This window comes from Mustela erminea, chromosome 13, assembly GCF_009829155.1.
Source record: "Mustela erminea isolate mMusErm1 chromosome 13, mMusErm1.Pri, whole genome shotgun sequence".
NCBI classification, from domain to species: Eukaryota; Metazoa; Chordata; class Mammalia; order Carnivora; family Mustelidae; genus Mustela; species Mustela erminea.
In genome coordinates, this window is record NC_045626.1 from 70,504,123 (window position 1) to 70,516,302 (window position 12,180).

At 61.4% G+C, this 12,180-nt stretch overlaps 2 protein-coding genes across 2 annotated transcripts; one reads left to right on the plus strand and one right to left on the minus strand.

Moving 5' to 3' along the window:
- Positions 1-405: 405 nt before the first annotated feature.
- RASL10A (RAS like family 10 member A) lies at positions 406-3,674 on the plus strand. The gene is made up of 3 exons (XM_032310566.1): positions 406-1,550; positions 2,643-2,767; positions 3,040-3,674. Exons 1-3 carry the CDS (start codon positions 1,332-1,334, stop codon positions 3,305-3,307), a joined length of 612 nt encoding a protein of 203 aa, XP_032166457.1. The 5' UTR covers positions 406-1,331; the 3' UTR covers positions 3,308-3,674.
- Positions 3,675-3,825: 151 nt separating this feature from the next.
- GAS2L1 (growth arrest specific 2 like 1) lies at positions 3,826-9,343 on the minus strand. Its single transcript, XM_032310565.1, has 6 exons — positions 9,186-9,343; positions 7,578-8,428; positions 6,174-6,281; positions 5,974-6,070; positions 5,706-5,877; positions 3,826-5,160 (listed from the first exon to the last, which is right to left on the minus strand). The coding sequence occupies exons 2-6, from the start codon at positions 8,208-8,210 to the stop codon at positions 4,125-4,127; spliced, it is 2,046 nt and encodes a 681-aa protein (XP_032166456.1). The 5' UTR covers positions 8,211-8,428; positions 9,186-9,343; the 3' UTR covers positions 3,826-4,124.
- Between the last annotated feature and the right edge of the window lie 2,837 nt (positions 9,344-12,180).

The following is a 12,180-nucleotide window of genomic DNA, read 5'->3' on the forward strand; positions in this document are numbered from 1 at the left end:
TTCAGGGCTAAGCTCCCCTCTCTCCTCCACTTCCCACACTATGCTCCTACAATTCCTGGATCCCATGTGTTCTAGAACCTACTCTCCTAAGGTAAGATTTCCCCCTCTCCCCACCTCTCCAGTCCTGGTGAGCAGTAATATTAGGAATGCTTGTTGAGAGCTACTGTGACCTGGTGTGTAGCGGGCTCACCAAACTCTGTCCAGCCCTACCTGGATGCGGGCCATCTGATATATTGTTTCATGCTGGACATTTACCTCTGTGTGCAGGACAAAAGTGGGAGAGCTCCTCAGAGAAGACCACAGGCTATGTGACCGTCAGGGGCCACCCACTGGCACCCACCACCTTGGAAGATCGCCTCCCGGGCCTGTTTTTCTCTCTCAGAGGGAGATAACCAGGATAAAGCTGTAGATTCAGTAATCACTAAGCAACAGCTTAGTGAAGGGCCCAGCACATAGTAGGGTCTCAAGCAAAGTATCTGCGTTTGATGGATGCGGAGCCCAGAGGCCCCGCAGTGCGGAGACTCGCCCAAGGTCACACAGCTGGGGCTGTAGATCGGACCAGGGCGGCCCAACTCCCGCGGGCTGGGTTTGTCTGGAGCCAGCTTGCGGGAGCGGTGTTTGGAAGAGCGGATGCGGGCGTGGGCGAGAAGGGACTTCTATTTTGGAGCGGGTGAGAGAAGCGCGGGACACCGAGGGGGTTGGATCCCTCCCTCCGGCTTCCTGCGCCCCAGTCACCTTCCCGCGACCCTTCCCGGGAGGAGCATCCCGGGCGGGTAGTGGGGAGCTGGGGAGGGGCGGGCCGGCGGTTACCTCATCGCCGCCTCCGGGAAGCTCCGCTCGCCCGCTCGCTCTCTCGCTCGCGCCGCTGGCTGGGGCGGCGACTCAGGGCGCCGGAGCGACCGAAGGACAGCGGGACTGAGGCACCGAGAGGCAGCGCCGTCCCCGCGCCCGGACCCGCTGCGGGACCCGCCGCGGGACCCGCGCGGCCAGGAGGTCCGACCCCGGTGCTCGCGCTGCCGGCGGCGCCTCCAGCTCGCGCTGCGGGGCGGAGGCGGTGTCTGCACCGCGCGCGGGGTCTGTTCTCTCCCGAGCTTCGGCACCTGCCGGAGCTGCTCGTTCGTCCTCCGTCGGCCTGCTCGGCTGTCTGCCCTCCGGCCGCCCGCTCCGTCCTCTGGCCCGGCCTCTCCTGGCCCAGGGTGCTCCGGGGGCGGGGGCGTGGGGGGCGATGAGGAGCGCGGGGCCAGGGCGCACTGGGCAGGGCACGCGGGGCGCACGGCGCTGCGCTGGTCCATGAGGGTTTACAACGCTGGGCGCGGCTGGGCGCGCGGGCCATGGGGGGCAGCCTGCGGGTGGCTGTGCTGGGTGCCCCGGGCGTGGGCAAGACGGCCATCATCCGCCAGTTCCTGTTCGGTGATTACCCGGAACGCCACCGGCCCACGGACGGGCCACGCCTCTACCGGCCCGCGGTGCTGCTCGACGGCGCGGTCTACGACCTGAGCATCCGCGACGGCGACGGCGCTCCTCCGGGTCAGAACCCCGGGGGTCCAGAGGTAGCGACTGGGGGACGGGCGGCGCGGGCGGGGGCGTGTGACAGCGTGTGTGTATATGTGGCGGGTGCTTGGTGCACACGTGCATGTCTGCCTTGACAGCCCTGGGGTGCCCAACTGTGTTCATGGATTAAAGGATGAACGTGTCCTGGGGGGTTTGTGTGTGTGTCTCTCCCTGATGGCCTGCTGCTGTCCAAGATCAGGCCCCAGGCCCGGCGATTTTGAAAAGAGGGTTTTTCTCACTGGCCTAAAGTGCCTGTATTATTTGCCTGCCTGGGAGGGTGGTTCTGGATCAGTGCATGGCAGACCATGGTCGTGCCTCCCTGCGAGGGAGCATTTTATGCTTGGGGAATTAAGCAGACTCTCAGTGAGGAGAGAATGGGGCCAGACACAGGTGTACTTTCTAGGGCGGTTATTCTCTGCTCCCTTATTCCTGTGACTTGGAGCAAAGAGTTTAGCAATTTGTGCGAATCCCAGGGCAGATTTTGAATTCTTGGAGCTGGATGCCTCTGAGGGGTGAAGAGGAAGGAGCACACAGAATTAAGCAGGGCTTCCTGGAGGTGTTGTCGTTTGGGCTGACCCTGGAAGGATGAATGAAATTTTGATTAAAAGAAGTGTCAAAAGCCTGCCAGGTGGAAAGGACAGCATGTGCTTAACCCACCCCCCCACCCCGCCCCCCCCCGCCCCCCCCCCCCCGCCCTGAATGTGTACAGCTGTCCATCATCAATGGTGTTGGAGGGCCTGGGGAACACGGAGCCTGGGGCTTAAAGGCAGCTGTGGTAAACAGGGAGTGAGGGCCTAAGAGGCCAGCCCCGAGATGAGCTTTGAAAAGCTGGAAGGAGGAAGCTACGGGGTGGGCAGAGAGGAGGCCGAGAGCGAAGGAGGGCTGGTAAGCAGCTGACTGGCTTCAGACACGGGTTAGAAATTTTTATCCTGGCAACCGTGAGGACAGGAGGCCTAGGGAGCTTGGAGAGAGATGGTGGGGACGGCCGAGGCCTGAGGATGAACTGTGGGTTTAGCATCAAGACCCTTCAGAGGGTCTGGCTGTTGGAGAGTGAGAAAGGGTCTCTGGCAAACTCCGGCCTCCTGCCCCAGGAGTGGCCAGACTCCAAAGACTGGAGCTTGCAGGACACCGACGCCTTCGTGCTCGTCTATGATATCTGCAGCCCGGACAGTTTTGATTACGTGAAGGCGCTACGGCAACGCATCTCGGAGACCAGGTGGGGATACTGCCACAGGTGTGTATGGGTGGAGGAGGGGTGCTTTTGCCAGACCGGCCGGGCCTTTGCCCAAGGGGAATGGGTGGGTTCTTCCCTGGTCCTGGCTGGGTCTCTGGTCTGCCAGCTATGCGGTCTTTGGGCCACTCGGGTCTGGTATTTCCTTGGGAGGGGGGCTGTCTCTGGCCACAGGAATGTATATACCCACTGCGGAGGGAGGGGTCTCCGGCGTGGGGCGTCCGGCACACTAGCCCTCGTCCCCATCTGGCCCACAGACCGGCGGGCGCACCCGAGGCTCCCATCCTCGTGGTAGGCAACAAGCGGGACAGGCAGCGGCTGCGCTTCGGGCCTCGGCGCGCGCTGGCCGCCCTGGTGCGCAGGGGCTGGCGCTGCGGCTACCTGGAGTGCTCTGCCAAGTACAATTGGCACGTGCTGCGTCTTTTCCGCGAGCTGCTGCGTTGCGCTTTGGTGCGTGCACGCCCTGCACACCCGGCCCTACGCCTGCAGGGGGCGCTGCATCCAGCGCGCTGCAGCCTCATGTGATTGAACTGGACGTCGACGCCGAAGGTTGGGGGAGGGTGGTTGGATTGGAACAACCGGGTACCCGGATTGGACGAAATTGCCCAACTTCTCTCGGATTGGACAGGACAAGGTCTCCTCCCTGATTGGACGAAGAAACCTCCCACTCAGTCTCCGGGCGACAGGACTTTGAGCTGCATTGGACCCTGCCAGGCCCCCAAGCCACACTGGGCTCCAGCAATCTTTTCTGGGACCTCATTGGGTTACAGTCCCATTGGGTAGAAGGGACTTGGCTGTGGATCTGATTGGAAGCGCTCAGGTTGCTCCTGCGGTTCCACTGGACAGACTATAAAATCACACCTCTCAGGAGGTAATAAAGGGGAAAACGATGGAAGCGCAGCTTGCATTTCTTGGGTGGGCTGCATGGTCTTAAGCTTAGAGGTCATTGCTCTCTGGCACCTAATACCAGAACCCCAACATGTAAGAAGGGTCCCCCGAAAGGTGTGATGGCCCCAAGGCCAACCCCAAGAAGCAGACACAAGTGGCTGAAACAATACTTTACTGTCAGGCTCTGCAGGGCCACAGGACCGCAGGACGGGTCCTCACTGACCTCCTCTAAGGCAATCAATAATATTAGTAATTAAATAGCAACGCTCATCCCCCAACCGGAATGTACAACAGAGGTCCCATTGTGCCATGTGGTCCCAAGGGGTCTGGTCCCATGAGGTCTGGTACCCGAGAGGCAGGGGTGGAGGGGGGGTTCCCTGATGCAGAGGGGTTAAGGCCACAAAGGAATAGGATGAGAAGGAGTAGGGGCCTGGGGGGCAGCTGGGCTGGTTCATCACATCCAGGAATCCGGCTCTGCCCTTGGGCTCACAGAGTGCAGGGCATGCCAGGCCCCAGGCTCTGTGGATCCAGACGGGCGGCGAGGGCCCCGAGGCGTGGGGATGCGTGAGGGTTTTCGGTCTGGCTGTGTGTCCATCCGGCCCCGTGCCCAGGTCCTCGGGAGCTCCAGGCCAGCCAAGGGGCTCCCAGGTGCATCTGGTGGGCCCCCCACACCGGGGCAGGGGCTGCCTTCATCGGAAGAACTGGACAGGACTGGGCCTCGGGGCCCAGGCAGCCCATTGGCCATCCGGCCAGAGTCCCCGGGCTGGCCACACTTGCCACCCAGGACACTGAGGGATGAAGAGGAGGAGCTGGAGGAACAGTAGGCCGAGTCAGGAGCTGGAGGGTCTGGGGCCCGAGCTGGGTCAGAGGATGGTCCGGCGGGGGTCCCGCCAGCAGCAGCCTCAAGGGCTCGGGCATTGGCCAGGAACTCCTCTTCCAAGCGCCTGAACAGTTGCTGCTCCTGCTTCGGGTCCAGCTGTAGGGGGGTGCGGAAGACACTGGCCGGTGTGGCGCCCAACTCTGGACTGGGGTTGGAGACCCGGAGAGGCCGGGGCGCTGCAGGGCTGCGAGCCCGGGGAGTCTGGGGGCTGCTCCTGCCTGAGCCCCCACTGACCCTGCCCCGGGGCACCCATGAGTGCTGCCCATCTCGGTCCCTGCGCACCAGCAGCATGGTCTGCTCCTCCCGGCTCTGGCTCCGGGCCCGCCGGGCAGGGCTGGCGGCTGACAGCGGGGCTCCCCGGCCTCCTGGGGCCCCACGGGGCCGCCCCCGATCCAGTCGGTCTCTGGACTGGCTGCGCGGGGGAGGAGGCCGTCTCGGGGAGGATGGGGTGCCCGTGGTCAGCCGCCGGCTGGGTCGCTCCTTCCGGGAGCCAGTGCCTGAGTCTTCACTGCGGACACCAAGGGGGCCACTCTGGGCTGAGGACGCTGAGGAGTCACTGTCCCCGGAGTAGCGGCGGGAGCGGGGATGGGGGGGCAGCTGGTCCCGGGCCCTGGGGCAGCGGAACAAGAGATATCGAGAGATGGGGCATACAGAGACAGTACTGGCATGCAGGAAGGGCCCAGAGAGGAAAGGACAAGCAGCCAAGTGGTTGGGGGTGGGGAAGACACCTGTGGTGGTGGTGGTGGGTGGGGTGGGGGCTGTCAAGGGCTTCGGTCCTCTTAGGGACTTCCAGAGAGAAGTGAGGGACTCCAAGCAGCTTCAGGCAGCCAGGGCCACCCCCCACCCAAGGCAGCGGAAGAAGCCAGGTTCCGAGTTCCCCCTCCCCAGGCCTCCGGCTTCCTGGGCAGGCCAGAGGGAAGCGGGTAGGACTGGCTGCCGCCCAGCCCCCAGGGCCTGCCCCAGCTGTGTTGTTCAGTTGCTTAGGTTGCCATGGAGATAGGAAGCCAGGCCTGCCCCCACCCACGGGAACTTTTCCCAGGGTGTGAGTCACCCTGGAGCACAGGCTCGTTTGTCATCCAAGCCAGGGTGGACACCCTCAACACCCCCCCCCCCCCCCCCCCCGACACCTCACCCCCAGGTCCACCTGCCTCTCACCTGAGGGTGGTCTCCATTCCCTCCTTTGAGGCCCGTAGGCTAATGGGCGTCACTTCTGGCCGGGAGCTCCGGCGCTCACCCCCAGGCACTGGGCTGCCAGCCCGGGGGCTGGGGGTGGGCGACACCCTCTGTGGGGAGAAGGTGCGAGCCCTGGGCTGGGGTGGGCGGTGGGCTGCGGGGGTGAGACAACAGGTGGCCTGTGAAGGGCAGTGCCACAGACAGAGCCCAGCCTACGCATCCCCCCTATGGCCCCGCCGCAGGCACTGACCCGAGGACGAGCAGCGGCAAGGGTCATGCTTGTCCAGATAGTGTTCCAGAGTGTCCCAGCCGCCACCCACGCGCACCATCACGTGGCTCCTCAGCACCTGTGGGAGCCCAGTATGGGCAGGTCACGGCCTGTCAGTGGGGGTGGGGGGGTGTGACAGCCCACCTTAGGCTGCTGCCTGCAGGGCAGCCCCGGGCTCTTACCCGCACGAAGATGAGGAGACTGGAGTCTCCCACGCGGTACTTGCCCTCCGAGACTTTGATCATGGGAAACTGGTCTGGACAGGTGCAGTAGCTCAAGATCTCTCTCACCTGAGGCCAGAGAGGAGAAGCGGGAGGTCAGGGATTCAGTCCCTCCTCCTGCGGCCTGATGTCAGCAGCTCCAGGGTCAGGAGGAAGCAGGTCCTTCCGGAGAAAGGGGGCACGGATGGTGTGGCTCCAGACTTGGGTGCAGGCTCTACACTTGACCTTTCACCAACTGCCCTTCCCCTTTGGCTGTTGGAGGTCAGGGAGCTGACCAGGAAAGGATGGTGGCCCTGTGGTCAGGCCAGGGCGTGGGACCCCAGTGAGGTGCCTCCCTCCAGCCCCTGAGCCTGGGGCTGTCCTGGGAGCCGTCCTCACTCCCCCTTCACCTACTTCACAGAGAGAGGCTGAGGCCCCACAGGGAGACTGGGTCCATTGGAGAAGGAGGACCATGGGACATGAGTGCAGGGAACCCACGCCACATCAGTGCCACAGACATGTAAGACATACACACACACCCCAACATGTACACCTCGGCCACATGCCCAGCAAGCACACATCTGCACCCCTCCTGCTCCAGCCCAGGTCAGGAGCTGCCAGGCTGGCTATGTGGGCGGCCCACCTCCCAGCCAACAATGGGGCCAGAGGAAATGAGCAGGTGGAGCTTCTGGTGACCCTGGCCCAAGATAGGACTGGGGTTGGCAGCCTCTGCCCAAGGCCATCCGGCTAACCCCCTCAGGGGTAAGGCACAGCATAGTCCTAACCTTCTGATAAGAAGGCCACTCTTGGCCAGGCTGCGGGGGCGTTAGGGATACCTAGGTCCTGAGATAAGCAGGAGGGAGCTGGGGGTACAGTCTGACAGCTTCCATGTTTTTCTAACAGCAGCTCTGGGCTTGGCTTCCCCACCAGTGATGTGCGCAGGGCCACGGGGGGTTGGCAGGGGGGCTGTAGAGCCCTGGGAAGCTTCCCTAGGCCCTCAGTGAGCCTACTGTGTGCCGGGCACCTCCCTCAGAGCCAAGCATCACAGGCACCCACTCAACCTCGAGCTCTGTGATGTGGATCCAAGTGTCTAGTCCTGAAGTACATACAGAAGCGGTCAAATCACACAGCCCCTGGATGAGAAGTATACAGCCTTCTCTGGTGGACGGGGAGCCCTTGAAGTGGAGATCACACAGTGGAGCTCAGATTTCATCCACAACCCAGCAGGGCCATGCGACCTCATCAAGCACTTCTCCCTCCCAGCGGCTGTGCCCGCTGCTTGGGGCCAGGTATACAGTTGATGCTCAACGTGTGCACTACCCCATGGGGCAGTCTGTCCCATCCTGGGCACGCGGAGGGGACGTGCACCCTCACGGACAGACTCACCAGCTCGTCAAGGTTGCGCAGGTCGCTGGGTGTCATGCGGGGCCCGCGGGTGGGAGCCCCTGCTGTGGTGGCCGTTTCGGGGGCGTCCTCCTCGGCTGTGCGAGTGTGGGGGGCCGGGGGGGCAGCACGGAGCTCCTGCTCAATCTCCTGTTCAAACTGCACAAGGCGAGGGGCGAGCAGGCCAAGGCGGGCCCCACGCCGTGCCACCTCCAGCAGGCACAGCACAACGCTCTTCTCATTCTTCCGAAGCACCAGGTCCTCCGTCTCAAACATGAGCACTTCAGGCACACCCAGCTCTGTTCGGCACCAGCCGATGAATGTGGCTACATTGTCGCGGGCCATGAAAGAGCCGGGCACCACACTGTGTGCCTGGAAGGCCACCCCGCGGGCTGGGCGGGCAACAGCCAAAGCGCGGGCCGCATCAGTGACAGCATTGGCATGTTGGCACAGGGTGGTGCCCGTGGCCAGCCCCGTCAGGAAGCCATCGCCACCACTGGGCAGACCCAGGCCATACAAGGCGTTGAGCCACTCGGCCAGGTCCTCCTTCATGGCCTCCACGTAGGCCTCACTCGAGCGGAACGGCCGCACGCTCTTGGCTGCTGAGCCCGCGATGCCCGCCACTGGGTCCGCCATGTCCAGGGCCAGCAGAGTCACGGTGGGTGGACAGGGACACAGGGCTGCTGTGAGGACCCAGGAAGCTCTCGGTACAGACTAAGCCGCTGACCACCTGTAACTCGCCTGTCATCTCAGGCCAGATGCTTGGTTTTGTGAGCTGGCTGTGAGAAACTTCACTGTACCTCGGTTTCCTCGTCTGTGAAATGGGTACAGTAATAGCACCCTCCTTGCAGGACCTAATGAGATAATTTCTATGAATGACTTAGTATTGAAAGTGTTTGCTATTTCCCTCTGGGAGGTGGGTAACAGGATACTTGACTGAATCCTCCCTCCCTCGCAGGTCCCCACGCATCCTTATTGCCCCACAAGGTAGGTGAAAAGCAGAGCCCTAAAGATGCAGCCCACAGGCGTGGGCCCACAATGGACAGGCAGGACAGTCCAGGAATTCAGGTCCCAACCGCAGGAATGATTAGCTCCATCGCTGAGGGCTGGTACCCGGCCCCCCACCTCTGGGAAGGTCCCAGGTACTCCCACAGCTCTCCTTCCCTAAGGACTCTCATTATAACAACGACGTAACAGCAGTAACGGTAACCGCAATGCCCCTGCCCAGGGCTGAGTGTCAGTGATTTTATCTCCATTTTACAGATGAGGAAACTGAGGTGCAGAGAGGGTAAGGGCTCGCTCAAGGTCGCAGAGCAGTGGGTGGCAAAGCCAGGCCGACCTGAGCCGCGCTTATGCTCCCAAGCGCCATGGGCAGCCCGGGGGCCAGAGACAGGCCCCGCCTCCTCCTGCGAGCCTCCTTAGCGCCGCAGGCCGGGTCCGTGCCGGCCGGGACTCGGAGGAGCCTCCGACAGCCCCGCTGGCCTTCGGGCTTCGGCCCAGAGAGGGTGCGGGGCCGCCCAAGGTCACACAGCCCCGGGGAACGGAGGCCGCGGCTGCCAGGTCCCCGTGAGTGCGCGCCAGGCAGGGGGTACTGGGGGTCCCCGCGCTCACCTGGCTCATCCTGCGGCCTCGGGGAGCATCGCCCCGGCGGGGCCGAGCGGGGCCGGGCCGCCGCAGGGAGGCGCCGCCCGAGCCACAGCGATCCGGTCCCGCGGCTGAGGCCTCAGCACCCGCCCGCCCGCCGTCTCCGCCCCGCCTCCCTGGAATTCGGATCCGGCCCGAGGGGGCGGGCGGGGCCGCGCGCTCTTAAAGGGGCAGCGCTGTTCCCGGGCTGGCTAGGGGGACGGAGGGAGGAGCTGGAGTCTCCTGACTGGGGTGGGGGCGGGATCAGGGCCCCCGGGCGCCCCCACCAGCCCGGACGTCCTGTCCCAGCTCAGCCTAGTCCCTACCGTACCTTTCAAAACTGCTTGGTCTCCTGTGGGGAGGTTTGGGCGATTTTAACTGCACTCCATCCCTGGATAGCTGCCTCCTCGGGAGGGCCGCACGGCCTGTTCCCAAGACGAACTCAGGAAGCGATAGGGACCGGGGCTGCAAAGTCACCTCCGCCTGGAGGGAACCATCCTAGTTAAGATAAATGAAGCCAGTGTGACTCGGGTGTGAGCTTCCTACCAGCAGGGCAGGCCTCGTGGAGGGGGAAGATGGCCTGTTCTGCCCACCCGTCGTGCCACTCCTTACTGAATACTCATTTTTAACCTTGAGGTTGGAGGAACCCGTTTCTCTGATAAAGACACAGGCTCAGAGGAGTAGGCAGGGGGCTAAGGCCTGGGGATCTCACACCTTGGCCCCTGCCCTTCGGGGAGAGGCCCATCCCTAACCACCGGTGGCTGCCCAGGTCAGGCACAGAATTAAGAGGAAAGGAGGATATGAAGTGGCCTGGGTCGGTTTGGCTCCGGAGGGTTAATCGCTGCTGGTTTCTTTTCAAACTGCAGAGGAGGGCCCTGGCTGGGACCTGCGGGAAATCCTGCCCCCTGCTGCTGGCTGGGTGGGGAGGCCAGGCCTGGCTGGGCTGCAGCCCCGCTGGCGGGGCGGGGCCAGCTTGGGGGGAGGCACCACCACCCATAGCCAAGTCTCAGAGCTTTCATAAAGCTCCTACTGTGCACCAGGCTTGCTTTGTGCCCTTGACCTAAACCAGTCAAGTCACCTCTATGAGACACTTTCTTTTGCCTAAACGGGAGCTCAAGAGAGCAGCTGGTGGAGTCTGGGGTTTGAACATGGCTATTATGGGAGTAGCCTCATTCAAGTGTCAGGGGCATTTGTGGAGTACCTACTGTGTGCTAGACCTTGTGGTGCCAGGCTGATCATGTACATCATCCCACCGAGTCCTCATGACTCAGTGGGCAAACAGCCCAGTGTCCTAGATATCCAAGTGGTACAGGTTCTAATCTACCGTCTCCTTCAGCACCCCTACCCACAAAGAGTGAGGAAGGGGGGGTAACTAGTAACAGTAATGGCTGACACTTAAGTGGCGACTACTGTGTGCTGGGTCTCTTCTGGCACTGGGAACTAAGAGCAAAATGTGGGAGGCAGACGGAGCCAGCTATCGGGGTTCACAGTGTGGTAGGAAGGCAGCCCTAGGACTGAAACAGGGATGAGGCACCAGGGAAGAGAGAGCAATGGAACCAACTGAGGGCCTGGGAGTGTGGGGTGGAATGAGGCTGCAGGGGTTTTTTTGTTTTTTTTTTTGTTTTTGACAGACAGAGATCACAAGCAGGCAGAGAGGCAGGCAGAGAGAGAGGAGGAAGCAGGCTCAACCCCAGGACCCTGAGATCATGACCTGAGCTGAAGGCAGAGGCTTAACCCACTGAGCCTGCAGGCGCCCCAAGGCTGCAGTTTTAAATCAGTGTTCAGGAAAGAACCTTAGGGAAGGAACAGTGTAGATGGCTAGAAGCAGAGTATTTCATACAGAGGGGACAGTCAGTGTAAAGGCCCTGAGGTGGGCAGGTGGTTGGTGTGTTCAAGAAAGAATAAGGAGGCCTGTGAGGCTGAGATGGAGGGTGGGATGAAAACAGAGATATTGGGAGCAGAGCAAATAGGGCTTTGTGGGCCATGCCTCTTTGGAGGGACATGGGAGTCATGGAGGGATTTATTGCAGGGGAGGGGTGTGACCTGACTTAGGTCTTAACAGGTTTCCTGTGGTTGCTGTGCAGGGATGGAGGAGAGTGGTGGATTCTGGCTGTATCTGAGGGCAGAGCTGATGGGATATGCTGGTGAATTGGGTATGAATGTGTGGACAGAGTCAAGAATGTCTCCCAGATCTGGGACTGCTGATACTTGGGGAGAGAGGGCTGCTGGAGATGGGGGAAAGAGCAAAGTGTGGAAACTAAGTAATTTAGTCCTCAAAATAATCTTTTTTTTTTTTTCCTCAAAATAATCTTGGGAGGTGTGATGATTTTATGTGTTCTCATTTTACCACGTGGGGACACTGAGGCCAAGAGAGGGCAAGGGATGTAGTGTGGTCAGCAGCTGTGCAGGAATTAATTCCTGCTTATGTCTACCTTGCTGAACAACAGGGTTCTAGACATAAGAGAGGCCAGATTGAACCCAGGCCCTGGTCTTGGTTTTTGGGTGAGATGGTTAAGCTCTCTGAGCCTCAGTTGTACTATGTGTAAAATGGGACAACAGTAGTAGTCACATCATAGTGTTGTGAAAATGGTATCATTAGTTAGCATTCAGGACAGATGTCTACTATTCCTCTGAGGAAGTGGGGATAAGGGGGTGGGGGCTTGCTGCTCCCTATCTCCCATCCCCCCAGCTGTGACCTGCCATCACAGATGCCCATTCTAGAGCACAGACTCCAATATTCTGATTATAGGACAGGTGGCAGGTGTAGGGCTGACTGGCATAGCTAGACTCTTGGCCCAGGCCGTGGAGGGCCTCAGCTTTGACCCCTTTTGTTGTGTGGTGACCTGTTCTGTTCCTTGCAGGACCAAGGGAAGTCATAGAAACTGCTGGAGGGACAGGAGGTTTGGGCTACAGTTGTTTTGAACCCATTCCCACAGACCCCAGGGGCCACCCTGGTATACAGAAGGCATGCCTCTAATGCGCT

Excerpts from the sequence above, each read along its gene's own strand:
- RASL10A (XM_032310566.1), top strand. The coding sequence starts at position 1,332 with ATGGGGGGCAGCCTGCGGGTGGCTGTGCTGGGTGCCCCGGGCGTGGGC. Across the intron at positions 1,551-2,642 it reads AGAACCCCGGGGGTCCAGAG|GAGTGGCCAGACTCCAAAGA; the intron begins GTAGCGACTGGG and ends CTCCTGCCCCAG. Across the intron at positions 2,768-3,039 it reads CAACGCATCTCGGAGACCAG|ACCGGCGGGCGCACCCGAGG; the intron begins GTGGGGATACTG and ends TCTGGCCCACAG.
- GAS2L1 (XM_032310565.1), bottom strand. The coding sequence starts at position 8,210 with ATGGCGGACCCAGTGGCGGGCATCGCGGGCTCAGCAGCCAAGAGCGTG. Across the intron at positions 6,282-7,577 it reads TGCGCAACCTTGACGAGCTG|GTGAGAGAGATCTTGAGCTA; the intron begins GTGAGTCTGTCC and ends CTCTGGCCTCAG. Across the intron at positions 5,161-5,705 it reads GGAATGGAGACCACCCTCAG|GGCCCGGGACCAGCTGCCCC; the intron begins GTGAGAGGCAGG and ends CCGCTGCCCCAG.